We start from the raw sequence: 24,789 nt of genomic DNA on the forward strand, positions 1-24,789 counted from the left end.
TTGGACTTCTAATCCTTCTGTTTTTATCTCCTAAGCCTTGGTTATAGGCATTTGCCACCATCACTGGTTCATGGGATATTGATGTTTGAACACAGGCCTTCATGTGTGTTAGACAAGCAGCCTACTAAATGAGCCATGTTTACATACAAGGGTGCAGCCACACTGTGTGATAAATGAAAATGAAACCCTGTCTCAAGAAATGATTAACCCAATACTATCATTCCCATTCTCTCTCTCTCTCTCTCTCTCTCTCTCTCTCTCTCATATTTTCAGGGTTTCTCTGTTTAGCCCTGGCTGTCCTGGAACTCACTCTGTAGACCATCAAACTCAGAGATCCTTCTGCCTCTGCCTCCCAAGTGCAGGGATAAAGGCGTGCGCTACCATGTCCAGCTTAATTGTTACTGATCTTTATATCTAGTCTCAGCCTGGAATTAGGCCATGTAATTTTATGATCCCCTAGATATTTATCTATTTTTCATGGCACAGGGCATAAGATGTCAGTCCCTTTGGGTTCAAAATACCTATTGCTGTGTTAGTAGGGTTGGAGGGGTTAATGGAAGAAGGAAATACCCAAAAGAGGGTTGGGACTCCTCAGTTAAGTTGAGACCTGGTGAGTGGGAAGAGAAAAGTCCCTGACCTGATAATTCATTGTAAAACATCTGTGCTGATGCAGGAGCTCCGACCTACCTGGTGCAGAGGAGTCTTGTCTTGACCTGCTTTGGGGGAGTGTTGTCTTGATGCTTTTCTCTTCCTCCTTGAAAAACAGCTGAAGAAATCAGGGGAGAAACCCCTGCTTGGTGGAAGCCTGATGGAATATGCAATCTTGTCTGCCATTGCTGCCATGAATGAACCGAAGACCTGCTCCACCACTGCTCTGAAGAAGTATGTCCTGGAGAACCACCCAGGGACCAACTCTAACTATCAAAGTAAGGCAGACAGAGCTGTGTGCACTGAACTGGGGCAGTGATCACTGACTGAGGTGTAACCAGGACTGAGTGTTACACTTTTTAAAGTGTGTGTGTGTGTGTGTGAGAGAGAGAGAGAGAGAGAGAGAGAGAGAGAGAGAATGAAAATGTATGCCGCATGTCTTAGGCAGAGGTCAAAACACGGTATTAAGTTGTAGCTGATTGTGAGTGGCCTGAACATGAGTTCTGGGATCAAACTCACATCGTGTGGAAGAACAGAAAGCACGTCTCACTGCTGAGCTGTCTCCAGCCCTCACAGGTTTCATTTTTGAGAGGATGTCTCATTGTTTCACCTAGGCTGATTTGTAACTCAGAATCCTTAGGTTCAGCCTTTCACGTGCTGGGTTTCCTGGTTTCCTCCTTGGGGCTTCTTTTGTCAATTTGCAACTACCCCAAGTCAGAGGTGGTTGTTCACATAAGCCCTCTAACAAGGTGTATTACATTTACCCAAAGTAGTGCTTTAAAATGTAGACACTAGTCTGTAATCCAGTACATAGCAGCATTTTCTCATGTATTGATAGTGAGTGGCAAAGTTGGCATCTTACTAAGAGCTACTAGATTGCAAGGGTTTAATATGAAGAATATGGAAATTCTGTAAATAACACAAACTATAAACTAGGACATTTTATTTAAGTAATTTTTGCCTTTTGTGATAGTACATGCTACTGGTACTTGTCCTATGAACAGTTCTTCGCTTGTCCCAAGTGCTGTTCGTGGTTCTTGGGAGGCTCAGGTAGGACGACCGCTCAAGCCTAGTAGTTTGAGGCCAGCCTGGTAACCAAGCAACATCCCATCCCAGTAAAATAAAAGAAATAGAATTTGAGGCATGGGGGTTTTGTTGTTTGAGAGAGGGTTTCACTGTGCAGCCCTGGATGGCCTAGAACTCACCGTGCAAACCAGGCTGACCTCCAGCTTATCAGGCTGCCTAGACTTGGCCCAAACAATTACCGTTTTTAATGCAGAGTCTCATTGAGTACCCTTAGCTGGCCTGGTGGTGGTAGCACATGTTTTTAATCCCAGCACTTAGGAGGCAGAGGCAGGTGGATCCCTGAGTGAGAACTACAGGGCTACAGAGAAGAGGGTGATGGGGAGTGGGCGCCACCTGACTTTGAACTTGAATCTTCCTGCTCCAGCCTCTCAAGGAGCTAGGCTCACACACCACAGCCAGTCTCGAAGCCTGTCTTCATTCTCACTTATACTGAGGGTGTCTTTTTTCTTTTAAGGGGTTGGGGTTTTTTTTTGTTTGTTTGATTGATTTTTTTCAAGATTGTGTAGCCCTTGCTGTCCTGGAACTCACTCTACAAACTAGGCTGTCCTCAAACTCAGAGATCCACCTCTTTGCCTCCCAAATTCTGGGATTAAAGGTATGTACCACCACCGCCCATCTGAGTCTATCTTTCATTAATTGAATTATCTTATTTTCAATATCTTACCCTGCTTGCTTACCTCGTTTGTTACGGATTGTCAGTATGTTCATGTGTGTGCGGATCTGTCTCAGCTCCTCGTTTGAGGGTTACAGATGCAGGCTGCAGCTCTGCTGTCTGCTTCTGTGCTAATCACCTCTGAGGTGATGATTGCAGTCTAACCAGAGGTTACATGTTAGATCCTTGAATGAATGGAGATGAAACATTTAGATTCAGAGCTGTTACTAACAGTTATGAGGTCCCCAAGAACAAGGAGTTATTTCATTCTAAACAGCTGTTCACTTTTCCTGTGAAAAAAATTTGTTTGACTCAGTGCATTCTAATGTTTCTTTTTACTTTTTCAAAATAAGTTGCCAAATTTATTGGCACAAAATAATTGTGTAATGAACTAATTATGATGCATTCAGGCGCAAAGGACCATAACTAGTTCGTGTCTGTGATCAGGGTTGACATGATTGCATTTAGTTGTGATCGAGTGACCAAATCTGAATATATATATAAACTTTTTCTTCCTTCTTGAATTTTTTGTAAAGTGCATTTGCTGAAAAAAACTCTGCAGAAATGTGAGAAGAACGGGTGGCTGGAGCAGATCTCTGGGAAAGGCTTCAGCGGCACCTTCCAGCTGTGCTTCCCCTACTACCCCAGGTGAGCGAGCGAGCGAGCGAGAGAGCGAGCGCCAGCCACAGTGGAGCTCTGGCCGCTCTGCACCTGAGTCCTGAGTCCGCCTGCATGAATCTGTTCCTTGCTCACGAGCCTCATCGCTGCTACCCCAAACTGGACCTAGCTGAGAACAAAGGCTACAAAAGGTCTCAGTAGAGCGGGCTCTTCTCCTGCTGCCTCAACATTGCCGTTGCTTAGCCAGTTCTTGGACACTCATGCAATGGTCATTCTTTATCTTTTTAAGTAATAGCAGCAGTCAGATTGCCAGAGAATTAAATACGAATTAATCCCCCCAGAAAATGGGATGTGGAGAACCTTGACCTCTTCCGCAAATCCAAACTTCTGTTAGAAAACTTGTCTCTTGTTCATGATGTATTTAACTATCGAACAGAAATATGCACGGAGCTCTTAGCTGCACATCTTTCTATGTGTTGGTTGGTGCTGGAGCCCTCTTATGCTTGTAGTAGTAAGATGCCGTAGCCTGTGCTGTGAGGATCTTGCTTTAGCAACTCTGCATTGACACTTCCTTACGTAACTGCTCTTAACAATATAGACATTACTCTTTGTTTAATGTATACTTAAGCTTTCATACATAGTAAATTGAATAGTCAGGTCATATACATGTTTTAATTTATGGAAATACTAATAGAAAAAGGTTTAAAAAGAGTTTAAGAAGATACAATTCTTGCCTGATTTCTTTAAAACTTTGAAGAGTTTTGGTCTTACTACTGTGAAGGCAAAACAAGGTTGTTGTTGTGCAGACTGTTCAGTGCTGTGTCTGGGGGAGATCACATGACAGAAGGCTAGCAGCTGTTTCCTAAGTAGTGACAGTTCATATTACTAAATGATGGGGGGATGACAAAGTGGAACTTTCATAGATTTATGGGGACTTTGTACATATGTTCATAATAGGGTAAATGCTAAACAGATACTTGCCATCTGACTTGACATTTCTGAGGGAATCAGAAGAAAATTGGGCGTGTCCGGTGACAGGCATGGAAGTTCAGTTTATTTTCCTTATCCTATAAGATGATGTTTTACTTTTCCTCCTACCTTAGCCCAGGAGTTCTGTTTCCAAAGAAAGAATCAGATGCCTCTGAGGATGAAGATGAGGATGAAGATGAAGATGAATCATCAGAAGACTCTGAGGATGAAGAACCACCACCCAAGAGGAGGTATGATATGAGGAATCTGCTGAGACAGATAAGAAATCTCTCAGCTAAAAGTGGAGTTGGGCTTGTAATTCCAGCTATTAAGGAGGCTGAAGCAGGAGAATTGGAAGTTGACGGCCACTGTGGGCAATTTATTGAAACCCCATTTCAAAAAGTAAAACAAGGCTGGGGATACAAGTCCGTGTAGGGTGACCAGTCTAGAGTGTGCCTAGTGTCACTCAGAGCATTGCTAATAAGCGGGGCTAAGGGATGTGTATCTGATCCATTTACTATCCTTCTCATGCTCTTTGATAACATTTCTTATCTTCTCCCTTTAAAATTCAAGGACGCTGAACTTCAAGCAGTGTGAATACATAATGTCTTTTCTGGTCAAACATAATACAAATGTCTGGGGTTTTATTAAAAAAAAAATTTCATATTATCCCAGGAAATGAACTGTAGATTTCCCCAAATCAGTTAAATTTGTTTGAAGCCTATATTGAGAAATCAAGTCAAATTTCTGTTTTTAACATAGTAATTTCTTGGGCTGGAGAGATGGCTCAGCGGTTAAGAGCACTGACTGCTCTTCCAAAGGTTCTGAGTTCAAATCCCAGCAACCACATGGTGGCTCACAACCATCCATAATGAGATCTGAACCCTTCTTCTGGAGTGTCTAACGACAGCTACAGTGTACTCACATATAATAAATATGTCTTTAAAAAAAAAATAGTAATTTCTTTTTCTTTTCTTTTTTTTTTTTTTTTTTTTTTTTTGGTTTTTTTGGTTTTTTTGAGACGGGGTTTCTCTGTGTAGCCCTGTAGCCCTGACTGTCCTGGATCTCAATCTGTAGACCAGGCTGGCCTCAAACTCAGAAATCTACTGTGCTGGGATTAAAGGCCTGCACCACCACCGACTGGCAACGTAGTGATTTCTATGTAGCTACTTCTCTTTAAGTAAAAGGAGCTTGTCCTGGCAAATGACTTTCTCCTGTACTCAGTGATACATTTATTCTTGTGTTCACACAGCTTACAGAAGAAAACACCAGCCAAGTCCCAAGGGAAGGCGGCAGCCATGAAGCAGAGAGGGTCAAAACCTGCGCGGAAAGTTCCTGCTGCCCAGCGAGGCAAAGCCAGGCCGCTGCCTAAGAGAGCTCCACCCAAGGCCAAGACCCCCACCAGGCAAGCCAGACCCTCCCCCTCAGTCATCAAGAAGGCTAGTGGGAGCCCCTCCAAAAAACCCGCAGCCAGTGCAAGGAAGGAAGCCAAGCTGCCCAGCAAGGGCAGATCTGCCGTGAAGAAGTCTTTCAAGACAAAAAAGTAAATTTTATAGGAAAAAGGGTATCATGATTGAATTCAGAATCTTATTTTATAAGGTCAGTGTGCATTTGTTTTAGTTATAATGCTTTTAAATTTTACTTTTTTCTTCCCATATGAACATTGTGGGACGGAATATAAACAAACCAGTGTAGACATTTGTTAGCGTAGGTGCCGTCTCAGTGCCTGCTTCTTCATCACTTTGGTTTCTGCCATAGTCCTGGGCCTCTTTGACTGTGTAACTGCCCTGCTCCCTGTGCTCATCTTAACCCCAACCCTCAGCCTCTTTGTGTGATCCGATTTGGGGTTTGTTTCTTTTCCTCCTTCAAGTTAATCTAAACAATTGCAAAGATGTATTTGTAGTGAGCACCTACAGGTCTGGTGCTGGACGTCAAGATGGGCAGGGGCACTGTTGGAAGGCGTTGCTTCTTGCCTGGAGACTCGCTAGAGCTGTGGTGATTAACCCTGGCTGTTAAATCACTCCACTGACCATTCTCCAGCTTGAGCTGGGGACATTTTAACTTTGGAAAGAAGCCCCAGTCTCTGCGATCCCATAGATTCTGAAGATCCTCTCCTTTGGTCGCTCTGACCAACTGCCAAGTTTGCTTTGCTGCCAGAGCATTGTTCCCTAAGCAGCAAGCACAAGTCCGCACCACTTGGTCTGTGACTGAAGGGGAAGTACAGGAATGCATGGAATCTGATTGCTGGTGTTGCTTATTACCAAAAAGGACAGAATATTCTTGATCAAATGTCTAGATATATTTTTAATATTTGGGGCATGAGTTGTCCCTGTTTGAGAGTTCCCATTACTAATGTAGAAATGTTAAAATGAAAACCATAATTTGCTAAAATGACCAGTTTTCAGACTGACCTGTGCGAGTTCTCCCACTCCCACCCCACCCCATTCTTTTCATAGAACTTTTGATATCAGGCAAACGGTTTCCTTTTTGAGATATTTTCACAGAAGAGAGGAGGGAGAAGCAAATGAAGCTGTACTACCTAGCCTTCTTCTTATTCGTATTTGTTTAGGGTTGTGAGGTTGTGTAAAATAGTACTAGCTTCCTACTTGAGAACTAGTTTCTGCTTATCATTTATTCTTTCCTGTGGCACTTAATATTTTAATTGTCTTAAGCTTTTTGATGTATACATCCTCTGACCCCTTACATGCTGCCAGAGGAGAAGGTGTTTGTTTGAGATGCATTCCACTTGAAGTGTCTCCTGAGATCCCCACAGCTGCATATGGCTGGGAAACGGACTTCCAGATTGGGCTTGAACTGGTGACTCATACCTATGAGGTGCCATCATGAGTCATTGGAATTTATGTTGCATGGAAGGCAATCTTTCCTGTTGTAAATCTTCCTTTTTTATGTACATATATTTTGAAAAATATGAATAAACATGAACTTTTAAAAGCTGCTGAACTACAACTTAGTTGAAAAGTTTCCAGTCCCTGCCCTGCAGTCTCCACTCTGCCCTGCAGTCTCCTCTCTGCCCTGCAGGCTCCTCCTGCAAGAGATGCCATGGCTTCCTTTCGCTTTTGAGTTCTTACTTTGTTGGTCTTTTTTTTTAAATTATTTGTTTATTTAATGTATATGAGTACACCCTAGCTGTCTTCAGACACACCAGAAGAGGGCATCAGATCCCATTACAGACGGTTGTGAGCCACCATGTGATTGCTGGGATTTGAACTCAGGACCTCTGGAAGAACAGTCAGTGCTCTTAACCACTGAGCCATCTCTCTAGCCCCAAATCAAAGGTTTCTTAAAGACTGATCTTAGGGGCTGGAGTGATGGCTCTGCTCTGCCAGACGACCTGGGTTCGGTTCCCAGCATCCATATGTAGCTCACATTTGCCTCTAGCTCCAGTTCCAGGGTTGGTTTCTGACACTCTCACACAGACATACTTGCAGACAAAACACTAATGAACATAAAATAGAAACTCCTTTTTAAAGAGAGTCATCCTGAGGCTGTGGTGGCACACGCTTTTAATCCTGGCACTTAGGAGTCAGAAGCATCTGACTCAGACTGATCTCTGAGTTCAAGGCTAGCATGGTCTTTAGAGTGAATTCCTCATACGTGTGCCACAGATTGGTTTCTCATAGGTGTTGTTAGCTACCTGTGCCAACAATTCTGCTCTTTTTGAAGAGTTTTGATAAGAGTCTGCTCTTATCAAAAGTTTCTGGTTTGGTTTATCTGTATTATAAGGTATTGTTTGTACAGAGGTTTGCTGAGTGCTCTGCTGGTCCCTGCCCCATACATCAGGCAGTGTACCATGCACTGTGAGAAGCTGAGGTCATGTAAGGTCTGTCTCTACTCTGAATTTGCCTCACAAGAGTTCAGGGTAGGACAGTTTGCTTTAACGTACTGGGAAGGGTAAAGACTGGATCATTCAGCTCAAAAGCCCCAACTGTCAAGCACATACACTTTGATTACCCTGACAGAGGAATTCTTGATTCTTGTTTTCATCTGTGCACCCTGCAGAATACATATATAGTTTTTACTTCTGTGTTACATGAGAAGAGCAATTGCAGGAGGTGGGTGTCTGGCCTAATGATCTAGTGTATAGCCTTTCATAGACCCTGAAGCCTCCTGCTCCAAAGTGGTTGGAAAATGAGCCTCTGAAGATGCTGGAGGCAAGGTGGTTGGCTTAACCTGTATTCTTGGAGGCTTTTCCATAGTAATGTGATAAAGGTGTTTAGCACGGGTTGGACCTGGTCTACATGAGCATAACTCCAGGAAATCCAGTCCTGTGCGCATTTCAGAAAGGACAGGCTTGGTGGCCCATGCCTGCCAAGGCAGCAGTTGGAGCTGTTTTAGTTATATCTATTGACAATAGTTTGAGTAATTTATGGAAAACAAGATCTAAATAAATGCAACACTTGGATATAAACTTGGCTTGTTCATTAATTGTTATGTAAATTTGTTACTTTCTCTTGCTGTAACAAAACAGACATAATCTCTAAGGAGGAAAGGCGTTCATTTGTGTCGTACTGTTAAATTGCTGTCGCAGAACATCATGACCAAGGCAACTTAGAAATTGTTTAATTTGAGGCTCGTGGTTTCAGAGGGTTAGAATCCACGACCACCATGACAGAACATGACAGCAGCTGGAACACTGGAGCAGTGACTGAGAGCTCACATCTCAGTCCACTAGCACAAACCAGAACCTTCAGCGTGAGTAGCTTGGCCTTTTGAAACCTCAAAGCAGATCCCTGTGACAAACCTTCAACAAGGCCACACCTCCTAATCCTTCTCAAACAGTTCCACCACCTGGGGCCAGGTATTCAAATATATGGGCCTAGGGGGGTTCTCATTCAACTCCTCCCATCTTAGGCTCCCAGTGGTCAGACAGGGCAGGGTGAAGGCATACCTCCTGATAATTTAACTTCCTCCCACTAGACTGCTACCTATTAAAGGGTCTGTCACCTCCCAACCACCTGGTGACTGAGCTTTTGGAAGATCACATACCCAACCACTTAATAGAAATTTCTACAGTAGTAGCAGTGTGTATATGCAGGTTTTGTGCTGTGTTATCACATACCTAGGCACTCTCCATTTTACGGATAGAAAATCATATTCTGTAATATATCACAAGTAGTTGACAAAGGTGGAGTTACCACCAGTGTGCTTTTTTTTTTTAATTTACATTTTATTAGTGTGTGTGTCCATGTACTTAGGGTACCCATATGGAGATCAGAGGACAACTTGGGAGTTGGTTCTCTCTCTACTATATAAGGCCTAGGCAAGTGCCTCTCCCCTCTGAGACATCTCACTGGCCCCAAATTCATGTACTATGAATACAGAACTATTTTTGACTGCTTCTCCCCCCTCCTTGACTTTTTTGTTCTTTTAAGATTTGTGTGTGTAAGTACACTGTCACTCTTTTCAGACACACCTTCAGAGGGCACACAATCAGATCTCATTGCAGATGGTTGTGAACTACCATGTGGTTGATGGGAATTGAACTCAGGACCTCTGGAAGAGTAGTCAGTGCCCTTAACCACTGAGCCATCTCTCTAGCCTCCACCCCTTGACTCTTCACAAGTTTCATATTGTCCCAAAATTGTCTCCATCTCTACCCCTGGAAAGAATTGTTCATGAAGCCTGGGAAGTGAAATCATCATAAGGCAGGGTGGCTTGCGGGCATTTCATTGTTTAGGAGATTTTTTCAGACCAGAGTCTTGACACATATCCCTGGGTGCTCGATAAAACTCCCTATAAAACAGATTGGCTTTGAGCTTGCAGTGATTCTCCTGCCTCTGCCTCCCAAGTGCCAGGATGCTAGGCAATGACCTCACACTGAACTCAAGTGTAGCTTTTGACAGCTGCCAAAATTTACTGGGAAATACTATCTGCTTGGCTTTCAGGTTTTTAAAAGTCTTTTAAAAAATTATTAGTGGGAATGACATGTAGTCTGGCCTCGGAGGCCAGAAGCAAGCATTGGATCCCACTGGAGTAGAGAAGGCAGGCATGAGCGGCCCTGTGTGAGCGGCCCTGTGTGAGTGGCCCTGTGTGAGTGGCCCTGTGTGAGTATCAGGGACTGAACTCTGGTCCTTTGCGAGAGTTGTACCTGCTCTTAACCGCTGAGCCATATCTCTATTTCCACTTCCATTTCTATAGGACTGTACAGATACTTGGCCACTTTCCGGCGCTCACTCCCATGTCTTACTCCAGAATCACCGTCACCCAGGCCCAGTGATAAGCTCTCCCGGGAGCCCTGGCATCCATCGGGTCTCCCCATGCTAGAAGGTTGGCAGCGTCTTACATTTATGAATTGAAAAAAAAGTAGCTCGTTTTCCATGATGCCTAGCAAGAGAAGTCGCAGCATATAAATGCATCCACTTAACAGTCGTGAGCAGCTGACCTCACTCCACTGCACCGTTCTGGAACCTGGGACCTGATGAGCCTCTTAGTCCTTAGTCTCTTACTTTGCCTATTTGTATAAGCCAAACTTGCTGGTAACATATGGTAATGAGGAACTGGGGCAATGGCTCAGTTGGCAGAAACTAGGCAGCTCCATGTGAGTTTCCAAGGCCTGTGCAGCCATCAGCCAACCCCCCCCCCCCCCCTGCCATCAGCCTGGATCAAAAGCAGGGCCAAGAACAGAACTGAGGGTATTTGGTGTGCAAGCTACAAAACAAAACCGTGTCTTAGTGGCTTCCGGTTTTTCAGTGTATGTGTTAGAGCGGGTTGAGTACTGCACATTCTTCCTGTGGGAAATGTTAAGTTTCGGGGAAGAAGCTCCCCCTCCCCCACCCCTTTTCAGACCTCTTCCTTTCTGCTGGGAAAGCATGAGACCTGGTTGGATACCCGGCATCTCTCCTGGGGCACTGCCTTTCCTAGGTACTTGGCATGCAGGAGATGCTGGGTAACAGCTTCGTGCTGATGTGCAGTTACTCCTACACACATTCGTCAGCTGCCAAGCACAGAGCCAGATTCGGGGATTTTTGGATAAAAGGGAAGATTGTAATAGCAAGCTCCCACCTGTGTGGTTTAGTGACTGCCGCTGACTCACAGGAAGTCACCATGACTTGCAAGGTGAACACGGATGCACTTGGCTATCATGACTCCCACCCCAGCCCGCCCCGGCCTGACTCTTTTATGCCATCCGTCTCTGTGCTTAATATGGGTAACTCCAGGCTTCCTGCACAGGTGAGTCACACGTTCAGGGGAAGTGCTGCCCCTGGTAACTCCAGAGCTTGCTGTTTGGAATGCAGGATTAGACATGTGGCGCAGGATTAGACATGTGGCGGCTGAGACAGGGACGACTGCTTCATGCTACTGCTCTGAGTGGCACTAGATCAGCTTGCCCAGAGACAGCTGGCACCTCCAAAGGTTCTCACCTTCCACGCAAACCTTGGAACATGCAGTGTTTGACTTTTATGTGTACGGGTGTTTGGTCTGTGTGTGTTTGTCTACCGCATGTGTGCCGGGTGCCCAAGGCAGCCAGAAGACAGCGTTGGATCCCTTAGAATGGGAGTGACATTGTGAACCATCTCCATGTGGATGCTGGACGGAGGAATTGAACTTGGAACCTCTAAGCTATGGAACCCCTCTCCAGCCTAGAAGGTGTTTATTATGATTACATTTTGGTTGTTATTTGTGTGTGTGCACATATAAGGTTGTGGGCACTTGAAAGGCAGGGGACAACTTGTAGAAGTCCTCTGTCTTCTTCCACAATGTGGGTCCTAAGGATTGATTGAACTCAAGGTCATCAGCCTTGGCAGCAGGCGCCTTAACCCGCTGAACCACCTTGCCTGGCTTTTATCAGTGGTGGGGATTAAACTCCTTTGTGCATGCCTGGGAAATGTTCTACCACCGACATACATGACAGACAGCCATTGTTTCCTTTCTTTAAAAAAAAAAAAAAGTCATATGCCAGGCAGTGGTGGCTCACACCTTTAAAACCAGCACTTGGGAGGCAGAGGCAGGCCTATTTCTGAGTTCGAGGCTAACATGGTCTACAGAGTTGAGTTCCAGGACAGCCAGGGCTACACAGAGAAACCCTGTCTCAAAAAAAAAAAAAAAAAAAAACAGGACCTGAGTTGTGCTCTTCGAATCCGTGTGGTAGCTCACAACCATCTATAATTCTAGTTCCAGAGGTGTGTCACCCCACCCCCACCCCTGCCCCATGGAGGGACCCAGGCATGCATACGATGTCCACACACACATGCAGGCAAATCACTCATAAATCCGGGTAGAGTAATGCCTCTAGTGGTTAAGAGCACTGGTGGCCCTTCAGGAGGCCCTGGGTACCATTCCTAGCACCTAGCACTAACTGTAGTGTCAGAGGCTCTGGCTCCTCCTCCTGGTTTACAAAGGTGCCAGGCATGCATGTGGTGCACAGATATAAAAGCAGGCAAAACAAACATACAGATTAAAAATAAAATGACAGAAAAAAAAAGGAATGGATCATAGCTCACATTCAAAAATAAATCTAAATTGATAAATTTTTTTAATTTATTATGAAAAAGTTCATTTTATTTAAAAATAAAATAAACTAAGATAAAGTAAGGAGCTCCAAATATTTCTTTTTAAGAGTTAGGAGGAAGCCCCTTCGGGTTTTTTTGTTTGTTTGTTATTGTTGTTTTTGTTTGTTTGAATCCTGAGTTGCCCGTTTGGTAAACTGAGTCTGCCCCGTTGCTCCTTCACGGTCCAGGCCTGGAGACTGCTAGGGAGAAATCTCTTAAGATTTTGCACAGGGGAGATTTTGCACAGGGGAGTTGGCAAAGGTCACAGACAAAAGAAATTCAAAATATCCGTATTTACTGACCCTTTACTTACCAGGTCAGTGCCAGGCCAGACCCTGCGTCCCTGTCACGCCTTCCAGTCCTCACCAGGCTGTCAGGGGTGGCAATGACTACGGGAGAGAGAGGCCCTGGAGGATTGACAGATTAAAGTGTTTATCCAAGTGCCACTTGGGAGAGAGAAGTGTCTCCTGAGCAACAATCACACCTCATTGTTGCCTCTGGAAAGGTGTTAGCTCTGCAGAGTCGTGGGATGCCCAGAGCAGTGGGGAACTCCCCTGAGGCTGCAGATTCAGGTCCACTTTCTCACAGGCTCTGTCATCTGTCTGGGTGTCCCTCCCTAGGCCTGAACCCTGGTGTCCTGGATTTCTGCGGTGTGCCGCACGGGCAGTTTTCTGATGCGTTCTCTGCAGATTTTGGGTTTAACACACACCAAGTGCTTGCCTGGCTCGGATTAGCGATTTTTGGGGGGCCACCTATTGCGCTCCTCACCTAATGGGATCAGCCGGGCCCGCCCTCTCGGTTCAGTGCGTGCGCTGGCTAAATTCACTCACCATTTCCCCATCTAAGTGGATTTCCGTGAGGACAGAGTCACCGCTCTGTGCTGGACCCCAGCTGAGCGGCCCAATCAATCTCCACCTGGTAAGGGGGATGCGTGCCACCAAGTCCTCTGCCATTTGCGTGTGAAGGGGTGGAACTGCATGGTCAGTGGAGTAGCTAGCTAGCTAGGTCTGCCCCAGGAGCAGCCGAGTAGCGAGGCCCTGAGCTCAGGGAGTCCGGACAGCTCCGTGGAGGAAGAGCGACCAGAAGGAGCCAGCCCGGGTGGCAGCGTGGGCGGAGCCAGGTACCCTCGCAGCCTCTGATTGGGCGGAACAGCCGAGCGGAGCGCTTCCGATTGGCTGGTGAGGCCGGCGCCGCCGCCAGGTGATGCCCAAGGGTCGGGTCCCAGGGCCACGTGGGGGGCGCGCGGCGCGGGGGCGGGGACGGGGGCGGGGGTGGGGCGGGCGCCGCCGCTGGGTGGGAGCAGAGGCAGCGGGGATCCGAGCTGAGACCTGCCAGGAGGCGCGGCAGCGGCGGTGAGTGCGCCTGGGGACCCTCCGGGGGGCTGGGTCGGAGTCGGGAGGGTCGCCCAGAGCGAGCCGCACCCCTGTTTCCCTCCGCCCGCGGTTGCCATCGCCTCAGTCCTCGTCACCATCCCTCCCTTTCTGGCGCCGGGGCACCTGAGACCCCTCACCCCCAGAACCTAGCGCTGCGTGGGGATGATGACGCTTGCGAGGTCGCTGTCAGCGCTCGCACGCGCTCCGCACCTCCACGCGCGATCCTTTCCGCGTCTTCCCTATCCAGGCTGTGTGCTCCCCGCGTCCAGATAGATTTCGGGAGGAACAGAGGCTGATGAACAGCCCCAGGAGGTGGCTGCCTTCACTGTCTCCTTCACAGTTGAGGAACTAGAAGCTGGCAGGCCAAGGTCACATCAGCCAAACCTGCCGGAACCCCAGTCCCGTCCCTTATCTCAGGGGTCCAGGGCCTGTGGGGGTGGTTGCAGAGGAGTGCTGGGCTGGGAGAGGGAGTCCTGCCTTTCTAAACAGTTCCATCCCCAGCGCCTGAGTTGCTGTAGCTATGGGACTAGTACTGGCTGCTTCTGCGTGCCGCACAGATACAGACCCAGTGTGTACCAAGGATGGATGCCTGCTTGGGGGCCCCATAGACTGTAAGCGGAAGGCAGAGAGTCCTGTGGGCTTGCCAGCTCCCCCTCCTGTGGTGTGTGTCTTCAGTCAAGCAGCTGGGGTCTGCAGGTTGGGTAGTCCCCCAGTACCTGAGTGCATAGATAGTTGAGCTTTATGGTACACAGGGCCCTGTGATTGGACGTGAAATATAGAGTCAACATAGCCAGTACCCTACTTCTAAGGAGAACCTCCCTCCCCCTCCCCCCCCCCCCCCGGAAAATAGAAGCTCATATATATCTCTGTAGAAATGTCCTGACCGGGACATTCCCTGTGGGAAACTTTTATTTGCTTCAAAGAGATAAGTTGGTTGTGCGGTCGTTTTCAGGGTTTCAGTGAACCCTGCTGTTGTTCTTGGTCTAAGACAGAATCAGACTGGGAGAGGGGTAGGAGGGACGGGGACAAAGTTCCTGATTCTGGAGAGGCTGGGGAAGGGCCAGGTGCTGGGAGGATGCTGTCCATCTTCCTCCTGCTTCTATACGCCCCCCCACCCCACCCCCGCACACCCAGAGGACTAGGCAAGCTGGTGCCTGGGTGTGAGTGGGTGTGAGTTTGCTGACCCTTCGCTCTTCACCCGGCTCTAGCCAGGCTGTGCAGCGCAGGCAGGGTGTGAAGGGCTCTTGTCAACTCTCTTTGTCTCTTTTGTGATTTCCTTTCTTCTCAACCTCTTCCATCCCTCCCCCCCTTACGGGTCTGTGTGTCCTGTGGTTTCTGCTTCCTTGCTCTCTTGCCTGCCTTGGAGATTAGAAAGTGAAGAAGCACTTCACTCCCTCCCCGGGAGCCCCGTCCCCCTGCTGGGAAGGGGCTGGCAGCACGTGGCAGGAGTGCGGTCTGCTTTAGGTAAACATCAGATGTGCTGACGACAGGACCGGGACCTGCGACTGTAGAGTGAACAGGGTTAGAAAGGAAGGTTGGCAGAGCGCAGGTTGGCAGCAGCCTTGCGGAGGTCTGGGTGGGCGCTGGGTCAGGGGCGGGGCTACAGCCTTTGTTTCCCACTCTCCAAGGCTGAAGCCTGGGGCTTGAAGGTCACTGGCAAGCGGAGGTGGAGAGCCCTTCTTGGTTCTAAGAGCATCAATTCTAAGGCTCCCTTTCCAAGCACTTCTGCTGCTGTGACAATTCCAGGCCACCCTACTAACTCCTGCCCACTCCTGGGGAGTCAAGCCTCCAGGCCAGCTTCCTTCCCCGCCTGACTTTCACAGTTGCTGAGGGTTTCCAGTTGGTGTCACCTAGACAGGAAGTCTTGAAAGTGGCTAGACTCCGCTGTCTTCCCAAGATCCCTTCCGGCCAGCAGGCTTTGGGGGCTTCATCCCCTGTGCCACGTCAGGCTGGCATCATGCCAGACACCTCACATCACCCAAACTTTTCAGCAAAGGAAGTGAGTGCATAGAGCAGCAGCTGGATCATAGCTACACGGGGAGCTTGTACCCAGGTCTCCCTGACCCGAGCCAGTAAATGCAAGAAAATGTGAGAATCCAGGAGAGGGCAGGTGTTTCGCAGGGTCCCTGGGGATGCTGAGTCTGCAGGGGCCCAAGCATAGGATTCCCTCCTCTCTGTCATGCAGTAACTGGTCCATTGATGCCTGTGTCCCCTAGGACATCTGTCCTCCACCTGTGGATCTGGCTAAGGGTCCCAGAAAAAAAAAAAAAAAACTGGGCCAGGACGGAATGCAGTTTGTCAATCTCCTGGGCACTTGTCCCGTCTTCTCTGTGCCCCACTTAGCCAGCGCTTCGTTGGGGTGGGTTGTGGTTTTCATACTGTGCAAAGGGCTTTGGGATTCAGGAAGGGAGTCAGACTGGGCAAATGAGCCGGCAGCCTTTCAAACAGTCCCTGAGATGATCAAAGCGAGCTGTCCAGCTCCGGACCGCCCCGTGCACCGGTCCCACCCCAGGACAGGTCCCCACTGTCCACAGGGTAAGGTGTCATCCTTGGGCTCCTGTAGAGCAGTGTGCAGCCTGCGCTCTGGCTGTGTCTCAGGCCCCACGCATCCCCTTTGTGCCTTGCTGCAGTCACCACTACCCTTCAACGGACTCTTCCCAGACTCCTGTTTTCCCTATGAAACATTTTGTTTTTGTTGTTGTTGTTGTTGTTTTGTTTTCTCCTGTTGGGGGTCTTGTGCTGCCCAGTCTATCCCTGAGCTCCCGGGTTGAAATGATTTTGGTCCTCCTGCCTCAGCTTCCTGGGAAGCTTGAACTGTAGGCAGAGACACCAGTTCCTTCCGGCACTAAGAGCTGGTTCCAAATGTCTACCAGCTTCCCCATCACAGAGGGCCCAGTGAGCACTTTGACCTCAGCTCCAGCTCAGTGGCGCACGCCAGGGACCATCCCACTCTGACGCCTCCCCACACCTCCCAGTGCGGCATTACAAGCCCAGAGCCCCTCCATCTTCCCACCATCTCACCGATGAAGGCTTTTTGTGAGCTTCGCACCTTTCTCCTCAAGAGTGCGTTCGTTGCTCAGAAGCGGGCAGAATTGGTCTTTTGCCTCTGTCACGCGCCCGGGACATTGATGAGCACCTAGCAGGAACTCAGTGGGTGTGTCGGTTGGTTGAATGAATGAATGAATGAATGACTGTCAGATTTGAGCAAACAAATTTGAACAAACACACCAGCCCCTGACAGGAGGCCTTCAGCCAACCGCCTGAAAACCAACCTCTCCCCTGCCCTTCCTAGCCTCCTCTCCGTGGAGCTTGAAGCTGGGCATGCTGGGAGCCATGCAGAGGGCTGGGGCCGGGGCCCGAAGGGCCTCCGACTGTGGGCCTGCACCTTACCGGCCCAGGTGCATTGCCAAGTTTGCCCAGGTGGGTGGGTGTCTGTCCTGTGTCTTCTAGAAGGTAGTTGTGGGTTGGGGAGAACCTGGGTGGGGCCCAATGACCTGACTCTGTGTCCTTTGGCGTGGATGTGTGTGTGTGTGTGTGTGTGTGTGTATGTGTGTGTGTGTGTGTGAAATGAGGCCCGTGGGACCTCACCAGGGTCGCCTGCTGAGAACATTACCGAAGAGCTCTGGCCTCCAAGGACTGTGCTTGGACACAGCTTGCCTGCCTGGTGGGGTGTTGTGTATGTTGGAGTTACAGGCCTATTCCCCTGCCTTGCTTCTCTCCATCTCCACCAGTACGTGGGATCCTTTCCTGTGGACGATTTGGACACTCAGGAGAGCGTGTGCCTCGTACAACAGCAGTTGTGGGCCCTGCAGGTGAGGGGGCGTGAGGAGTATAGCCCAAGGGGGGGCACCATGAATATCAGACTTGGATGGAACTCTGAGGGCACATGATGCCCAGAGGGTAGGAGTCAAAGGTCCTCTGAGAAGTGACCCAGTGAGTTCCAGGCTTCGGGACTCTTCCTAGATGCCTGAGGACACACACACGCCACAGTTCGTAGCCTGGGCAGGGGTATCAGAACTGGCTGAGCAGCCTTGGCAAGGGATGCTGGGGCAGGACCACATAAGGCCAGGCCTGGGAAGTGACGGCTGCCTCTGCCAACTGTCTTCCCCTCAGGACTGTTCCCGACGCCGGGCTGTCATCCTGAAATTCAGTCTTCAGGGTCTCAAGATCTACAGTGGGGAGGGCGAGGTAGGAGGGGTAGGGGAGCCGGGCAGTGACGATCAGATGGTGGGGGTATGGTCTGCTTATAGTTTGCCCCCATGGCTGCCTAGGACAAGCTCAGATAACAATTGCTTACCTGACCCTTCAGAAGCTCTAAATATCAGAGACATCCATCCCATGAGATGGTCTAAATGCCCGGCCCAGCATTGGCCAGTGGCTGTGGCCAGTCATGGGCTAGAGATGGCACGGAGATGGCATGCATGCCCATCCCTCCCCCTGGCTACCCACTGCATGAACAAGATGGCTGCCCATTGACTGCCATTGTGCATGGCGGTGCATTGTGCATTGACCCATAGCTGCAGGCCTCTTACCTAAGGCCCAAATGCTGGTGGTGACAACAAGAGACAGTCAGGGATTTGAAGTCCCAGCATTGCTACCTAAGAGACCAAGCGTATATAACCCTGGGCCTGCTGCCACTGTCTCTGTGGGGTTCCAGTCAGAGACCACTGGGCCACTGTTCTTTCCCTCAGTTCTGTAATTTGGAGGGGGCCATCCTGATCTGTCTGTAGCAGACCCAGGGCTATGGGCGGTAAGGACTGGGCTTGGCAGGCCTTGGGAAAGAAGGGACTCTTCACTCCAGGAGGTTGGCGGCCTATGCCAGACATTCGAGGTCCTCAGGCCACTGCCACGCGGTGACTGTCTGAGGCCTGCTGTTACCACAATGCCTCCCAGGTGCTCCTAATGGCCCATGCTCTGAAGCGTATCCTCTACGCCACCTGGTACCCAGCCGCCTGCCAGTTTGCCTTTGTCGCCCGGAACCCGCGCAGCCCAGCCAGCAAGCTCTTCTGCCATCTCTTTGTCGGGAGCCAGCCTGGAGAGGTACCGGAGACCCGGGGCTGTACCGTCCTCAGGTTGCAGGGGTGAATCCATGCCTCACCGCACTGGCTTAGGGCTGTGTGTAGCAGCTCATCAGCACCCTTGACATTCTCTGGGGCTGGGAGCAAAACTAGTCAGGGTGTTTCCCTCCTGGGGCATGCCCACCCTCCCTCACCCTGGCTCATTCCCGGCACCTTTCAAAGCCTAGCCCAATTGTATCAGGAGCCACTCTCCAGCATCTGGTTGTCCCTAACGAGAGAGACTTGAGTCCTTCAGCACCAGAGGCCATGCCTAGGTTTTGAGCTGTGCCTAGGTGGTCCTGGGTAACCCTGTGTAGTGAGGTGGGTAGGTCCTGGGCAGGTATACTAGAGGTCAAGGCAGGCGTGGTCACTGTGAATGACAGACCGGTGGCAGCCAGTCAGTTCCAGCGTTTGGTTTGCTCTCACCTCTGGATGTAGATCCTGGGTGACAGTTGGCTGAAGCCGGTGTTTCCAACATGCTGGGTCTGGATGGTGTAAGTGGCAGGTCACGGGGAGCGGTGTTCATGTTCAGGCCCCAGACAAGTGAGAGTTTTCAGTGTCCCATCTCCTTAAGTCCTCGGAGTGTCATGGGGAGGTGAGGATGAGGATGAACGGCTCCATGTTCTGCCCTGGGTCACCCAGCAGCTCTGAAGTCACAGAGCCAGTGAAGGCGCTTAGCTACTCTTCCTCGCCGTGCTGTGGGCCGCAGCCCTGGCAGGATGTTGTGTCTTAGGGAGGATGGTGATTCTTAGGGAGGATGGTGAATCTGAGGAGGATGGTGAGTCTGAGGGAGGATGGTGAGTCTGAGGGAGGAACATGAGTCTTAGGGAGGATCGTGAGTTTGAGGGAGGATGGTGAGTCTGAGGGAGGATGGTGAGTCTGAGGGAGGATGGTGAATCTGAGGAGGATGGTGAGTCTGAGGGAGGATGGTGAGTCTTAGGGAGGATGGTGAATCTGAGGAGGATGGTGAGTCTGAGGGAGGATGGTGAGTCTTAGGGAGGTTGGTGAATCTGAAGAGGATAGTAAGTCTGAGGGAGGATGGTGAGTCTGAGGGAGGATGGTGAGTCTTAGGGAGGATGGTGAGTCTGAGGGAGGATGGTGAGTCTTAGGGAGGATGGTGAGTCTTAGGGAGGATGGTGAATCTGAGGAGGATGGTGAATCTGAGGAGGATGGTGAGTCTGAGGGAGGAGTGCACTGGGCCCAGGGTTGTGCTCTCTGCTCTCTGCATGATGCCTGGCACAGAGTGACTTAGCAGTGATGTGCCCAGAGAAAGCTGGTAGTAGAGACTGCACATGGTGAGGTTTTGAGGGCTAAGTAGGAGTTTTCCCAGGGAGGTTCTTTGTGGGGGACACCGGAAGTTAAGGAACCATTTGTGGCCCTGGAGCTGGTGCCTGAGGCGCTTCCCAGGAGGCTGCTGCCGCTGAGCCAACCCCTCCTGTCCTAGGTCCACATCCTGTATCTGCTGCTCTGCCGTTCCTTCCAGCTTGCTTACCTCTTGCAGCACCCTGAGGAGAGGGCACAGCCTGAATCCTGCCTGGCGCCTGTAGGGGACATGTCCCCGAAGCCACTCTGCAGCCCTGGGGTAACCCCTGCATTAGTGCGGAAGCCCTTCAGCCGGGATCAGCTGTCACAGAATGTCCATGCCCTGGTCTCCTTCCGGCAGCTTCCTGCAGAAGGGCTACTGGGTAGTAATGGGGTATGCAGCGCCCCAGTCAGGAAGGGGTTGGGGGAAGGGCTTGGGGGATACGCTGCAGGGGTGGGCTTTTTGCGGGGGCAGGGGTTCATCTGGCCTCAAACAGATGGAGCTGAATCTGCCTGCCTGTGGGACCCTCTTGGTGCCCTAGAAGGAGCTGCCAGAGTCAGAGGGCCGTGGGGGCACCCGTCACACTCGCCTGGGGAACCCCTACTGCTCACCCACACTGGTGCGCAAGAAGGCCATTCGCAGCAAGGTGATCCGCTCTGGGGCCTACCGAGGCTGCACCTATGAGACACAGCTGCAGCTGTCAGCCCGGGAAGCCTGTGAGTTGTAGGGGGCAGCTGGCTGGCCAGCAGACTTGGCAGAGGGTGGGGTCGGTGCATGTTCTTTTGAGGCTGCGGCCATCCTGCTCCCATGGCTGCCCGTGCATGTGAGGATACATCAAGCTTGAGGGCTTATGCAGGCCACTAAGCAATTGTATATGGAGTGTAGAGTTTCTGTGGAGGCACCAGATGTGTGACTATTGGGTTAGGGAAGAGGTGTGTGGTGGGGGCACAAACCACAGGATAAGGGGTCGGTGGTATAAGGGCGGATCTGGCATTAGGAGGTTCCGCCATGCTTCCTCTGACCTTCGTGGTCTCCACAGTTCCTGCTGCATGGGAGGCGTGGCCCCGTGGCCCTGGTGGCCCCTCATGCCTGGTGGAGAATGAGGGAAGTCTGACAGAGAACATCTGGGCCTTTGCTGGCCTTTCCAGGTAAGGGAGTTCTGTCCTAGCCCAAAGGCCAGTCCCTTGGGCTGGGTATAAAAATGTGAGGTAGACTCCTTGTGACGTGTACACAGGGACAATAGGCAGAGTGTAATGGACTTTAACTAGTGAGTGTGGGGTGCTCCCAGCTCAGGTGATCTCAGGCTGTGACTTCTTCTGCCTGAACCTCAGTTTCCCAGAATATAAAATGGAGCTATGGAGAAGAGCAGGTTAAGGAGACACAGGTGAAACCCTCTGGGTGTGGCCTGTCCCTTTCCTGCCTTCCCACGGTTTCCCCAACCTCTCCTGACCAAAGCCTTGAAGTCAGCAAGTCATGTTCCCAGAGGCCTGGAGTTCACTAACATTCACTGAGTAGCTGGCTGCTCTGGTTCGGAACTTTGGAGGTCACATATTCAGTCTTTTACCACTACCACCAAGTTCTTGGGGCTCCCTCCCCTAGGTCCTGTGCTCTTGCCCTGCTGCGGAGAGATGTGCATGGCGCCTTCCTGCTGTGGCCGGAGCCGGGTGCCAGTGACCAATGGAGCCTGTGTGTACGGACCCAGTGTGGCGTGGTGCCTCACCAGGTCTTCAGAAACCACCTAGGCCGGTACTGCTTAGAGGTGAGACTGTGAGGTTATCCTCTGGGCCTTCCAGCCCCAGCCTGCCCTGCTGCTGCCTCCATTTCTGGCAGTTTTTAGTCTGCCCTTTAACTGTCTTTGAGTTCCTGAGGCCCCCTCACTGTCATCCTGTTCCCTCCCCCAGCTCTCTGGCCCTGCCCCTAGCCTCATCCGCTCCTGTCTACTTGGCCCCTGCAGGCTGTTTCTGTTCCTTTGGGCATTTGTTTTTGTTGTTGTTGTTTTGAGCCAGGGTCTCTCTGTGTGTAGCCCTGAATATCCTGGAACTCACTATGTAGACCAGGCTGGCCCAAAACTCAGAAATCCGCCTGCCTCTACCTTCCAGTGCATGCCTCACACAGCACCATTACTTCTACGCTTGCTGGGGGATGGAGGGGTGGATGGTGCTGACCACAGGGTTCAGGGAGAATAGGATCGCTGAGGTGCGTAGCCACTGAGGTTCTCTCTCTAGAGGTGTCTTTTAGAGGTCATCTCTAGGAGAGCTGACCCCAAACCCACACAGCCTCTGAGTCACAAGTTTCCAGGACTGAGCTGTTGAGGCTTTTAAATGACAGCTGTACAAGTGAGCTGCCTCGGGGCTGCACAGGCTGGGCAGAGTGAGGACGTGGTGACTCGTTCCACGTTCTCCCTTTCTGAATTTATCCCCCTGCTTTCTGAACAGCAGGCACATGATGGGAAAGCAGGGTGGGGGTGGCGTGAACTAAGGGGCACGGGACCAAAGCGAAGGGCCTTCCTCCCCCAGCACCTGCCAGCAGAGTTCCCCAGCCTGGAGGCCCTGGTGGAGAGCCACGCGGGGGTGGAGCGTAGCCTCTTCTGCCCGCTCAGCATGGGTCGTCTCAACCCTACCTATGAAGAGCAGGACCGTGGTCCCGAGGGCAGGTTCCCACGGACTCTGCGGCCCCTCAGCCATGCCAAGTCTGAAGCAGAACTGCAAGGCCTGGGCTAGGATGCAACAAGCTTTCAGTCCCCTGCGGGCCCAGCCTTGCCTTGACCCCACCCTGGGCAGCCGGGGTCATTCTGCCCTTCTTGCACCCCACCCACTGGTCACCAGCTCCACACAGGTCAGTCTGTCCCTTGATTGGTCTTCCATCACTTCACTGCCCTGGGAGAGGAGCCCTGAGGTTAGAGTTCTCCCAGGACCTGGGGCCAGCTGAGACACCCGGATGAACAGGTAGAGCCAGGGGGCTGGTAACCCTAGGTGACTTTGGGGAGTAGCCATTGCCAGATTCCTACTGTTGTCCTTGTGTCAAGGCTTTCCCAGCCGTTCTGGATGTGGGTACAACCCCTGCTGGAGAAGGCTGAGCCTCTGCTGGGTGAGGAAGCCCAGAACACTCCCCACAGGGAACCAGACGCTTAGGGAGTTGCTGGTTTGCACCTTAGCTCATTTCCTGGAGTCACTTTGAGTGGGACTAGCAGTGGGCAAACCGCATTCAGGTTGGTGGCTGCTTTAGGAAGCCACCTCGTGCTGGTATTTCCATTACCACAGTGCCGACGACCGTCAGTTGGGCATGGCTAGTACTGGTCACCTCTGCCCTATTTGTGGTGGGGAACTAGGATTAATGCAAGCCCCATGGGGGCGGGGGGAGGTGACATTAGCAAGGAGCAGTCCAGGGACATTCTACAGGGAGGCAGTGGTCCAGCCAGGGGATGACAAATTCAAGTGTCCCTTAAATCAGCTCCGCAGAATATATGAATCTACTCCAAAGAACAGACGTTTTGGTGGCGGTGGTGGTGCATGCCTTTAATCCCAGTCTTTAGAAGGCAGAGGCAGGCAGATCTCTAGGAGTTTGAGGCCAGCCTGGTCTACAGAGCAAGTTCTAAGACAGCCAGGGCTACTCTGAGAAACCGTGCCTCAAAAAATAAAATAAATAACAGCAACAAGACAGATTACCTTTGGAAGCAGAGGTGTGGGCAGGGGAGGGGATGTCCTTGTTTAGTGCCTTGGATACCACAGGTTTCAGTGGAAGTCACAGGTTTTGGGTTTTGGATCCCTTGGGAAAGAGGTCGCCTGTATTGAACAGAGAGGGGACAAACTGGGGAGAAAGGTGGAAGACTAGGCCGGGTGCTTGCAGCACACACACACACCCTCCTATTAGGATAAGCCTCAGTAGATTGCCATTTCTTTTAAGTGAGGTATCTTGTGAGGGAAGGAGAGAAAGGTACCTATGGAACTCTTTCACAGGAGACAGCACCACCTCTAGACTGAATATAATATGAGAGGTAATCCTTCCAGGTCATGTCCATCTGCATGTCTACTCCCTGAGCAGGGCCTGGTTCCCTGGGGGAGCAGAGGGATTAGCATATCCTGTGTCCAACCCAATTTACATCCAAGGAAACTTGGTAACAGCTTGGCTCAGACTCTAAGCCAGGGCTCGCCTCCAGGAGGGTTTGTTCGTAGTGTGAATCGCCAAAGTGTACAATACCAGGAGATACTCCACACATCCAAGGGACCAGCCTTCCCCATGCCCTTTGACATTTCTTCCAAAGCATTTATTGATCGCATGGTACAAATGGCGCAGTCTGGAGCCCATGTGTTCAGACGGTGCCTTACTTACAGGCCATGGCCCTGTCTCTGTGCTGACCCACCACCACGGCTCTCCTGTGTACACTCTGAGACAAATAAACCACGTTCTTCACAGTCTATTGCAGAAGTTCCTTGCAGAAGTAGCTGCTCTTCATCATTGTTTTGCTTTTGTTTGTCAGACATACCACATCTGGCACAGAACAGACAGAGGTCCTGGCCACCAGGGCCCAGAAAGGTCTGAAGGGACTGGGAGGTGAGGCTTCACGGAGGCCCTC

The 24,789-nt window shown here is 50.5% G+C and overlaps 2 protein-coding genes across 8 annotated transcripts in view; both read left to right on the forward strand.

Moving 5' to 3' along the window:
• Positions 1-6,940, forward strand: part of Hp1bp3 (heterochromatin protein 1 binding protein 3) — a 29,139-nt gene extending 22,199 nt beyond the window's left edge. For all 7 annotated transcript variants that reach the window (XM_052177841.1, XM_052177844.1, XM_052177846.1 and 4 more), the window contains 4 exons: positions 767-926; positions 2,923-3,034; positions 4,108-4,224; positions 5,226-6,940. In XM_052177841.1, coding sequence (XP_052033801.1) covers positions 767-926; positions 2,923-3,034; positions 4,108-4,224; positions 5,226-5,520 — 684 coding nt within the window. In that variant the 3' untranslated portion in view covers positions 5,521-6,940. The remainder of the gene's footprint in view (positions 1-766; positions 927-2,922; positions 3,035-4,107; positions 4,225-5,225) is intronic.
• A 10,218-nt stretch (positions 6,941-17,158) lies between these two features.
• Sh2d5 (SH2 domain containing 5) lies at positions 17,159-24,021 on the forward strand. Its single transcript, XM_052175712.1, has 9 exons — positions 17,159-17,276; positions 17,588-17,668; positions 17,970-18,044; positions 18,750-18,896; positions 20,358-20,609; positions 20,758-20,932; positions 21,256-21,364; positions 21,816-21,975; positions 22,733-24,021. Exons 1-9 carry the CDS (start codon positions 17,178-17,180, stop codon positions 22,934-22,936), a joined length of 1,302 nt encoding a protein of 433 aa, XP_052031672.1. The 5' UTR covers positions 17,159-17,177; the 3' UTR covers positions 22,937-24,021.
• The last annotated feature ends 768 nt before the right edge of the window (positions 24,022-24,789 follow it).

Source organism: Apodemus sylvaticus, chromosome 3, assembly GCF_947179515.1.
Source record: "Apodemus sylvaticus chromosome 3, mApoSyl1.1, whole genome shotgun sequence".
Taxonomy (NCBI): domain Eukaryota; kingdom Metazoa; phylum Chordata; class Mammalia; order Rodentia; family Muridae; genus Apodemus; species Apodemus sylvaticus.

Bases quoted from the DNA above. Each gene is read 5' to 3' on its own strand.
- Sh2d5 (XM_052175712.1), top strand. From the start codon at position 17,178: ATGCTGGGAGCCATGCAGAGGGCTGGGGCCGGGGCCCGAAGGGCCTCC. The intron at 17,277-17,587 runs GTGGGTGGGTGT...CATCTCCACCAG, and splicing joins GCATTGCCAAGTTTGCCCAG to TACGTGGGATCCTTTCCTGT. The intron at 18,897-20,357 runs GTACCGGAGACC...CTCCTGTCCTAG, and splicing joins TCGGGAGCCAGCCTGGAGAG to GTCCACATCCTGTATCTGCT.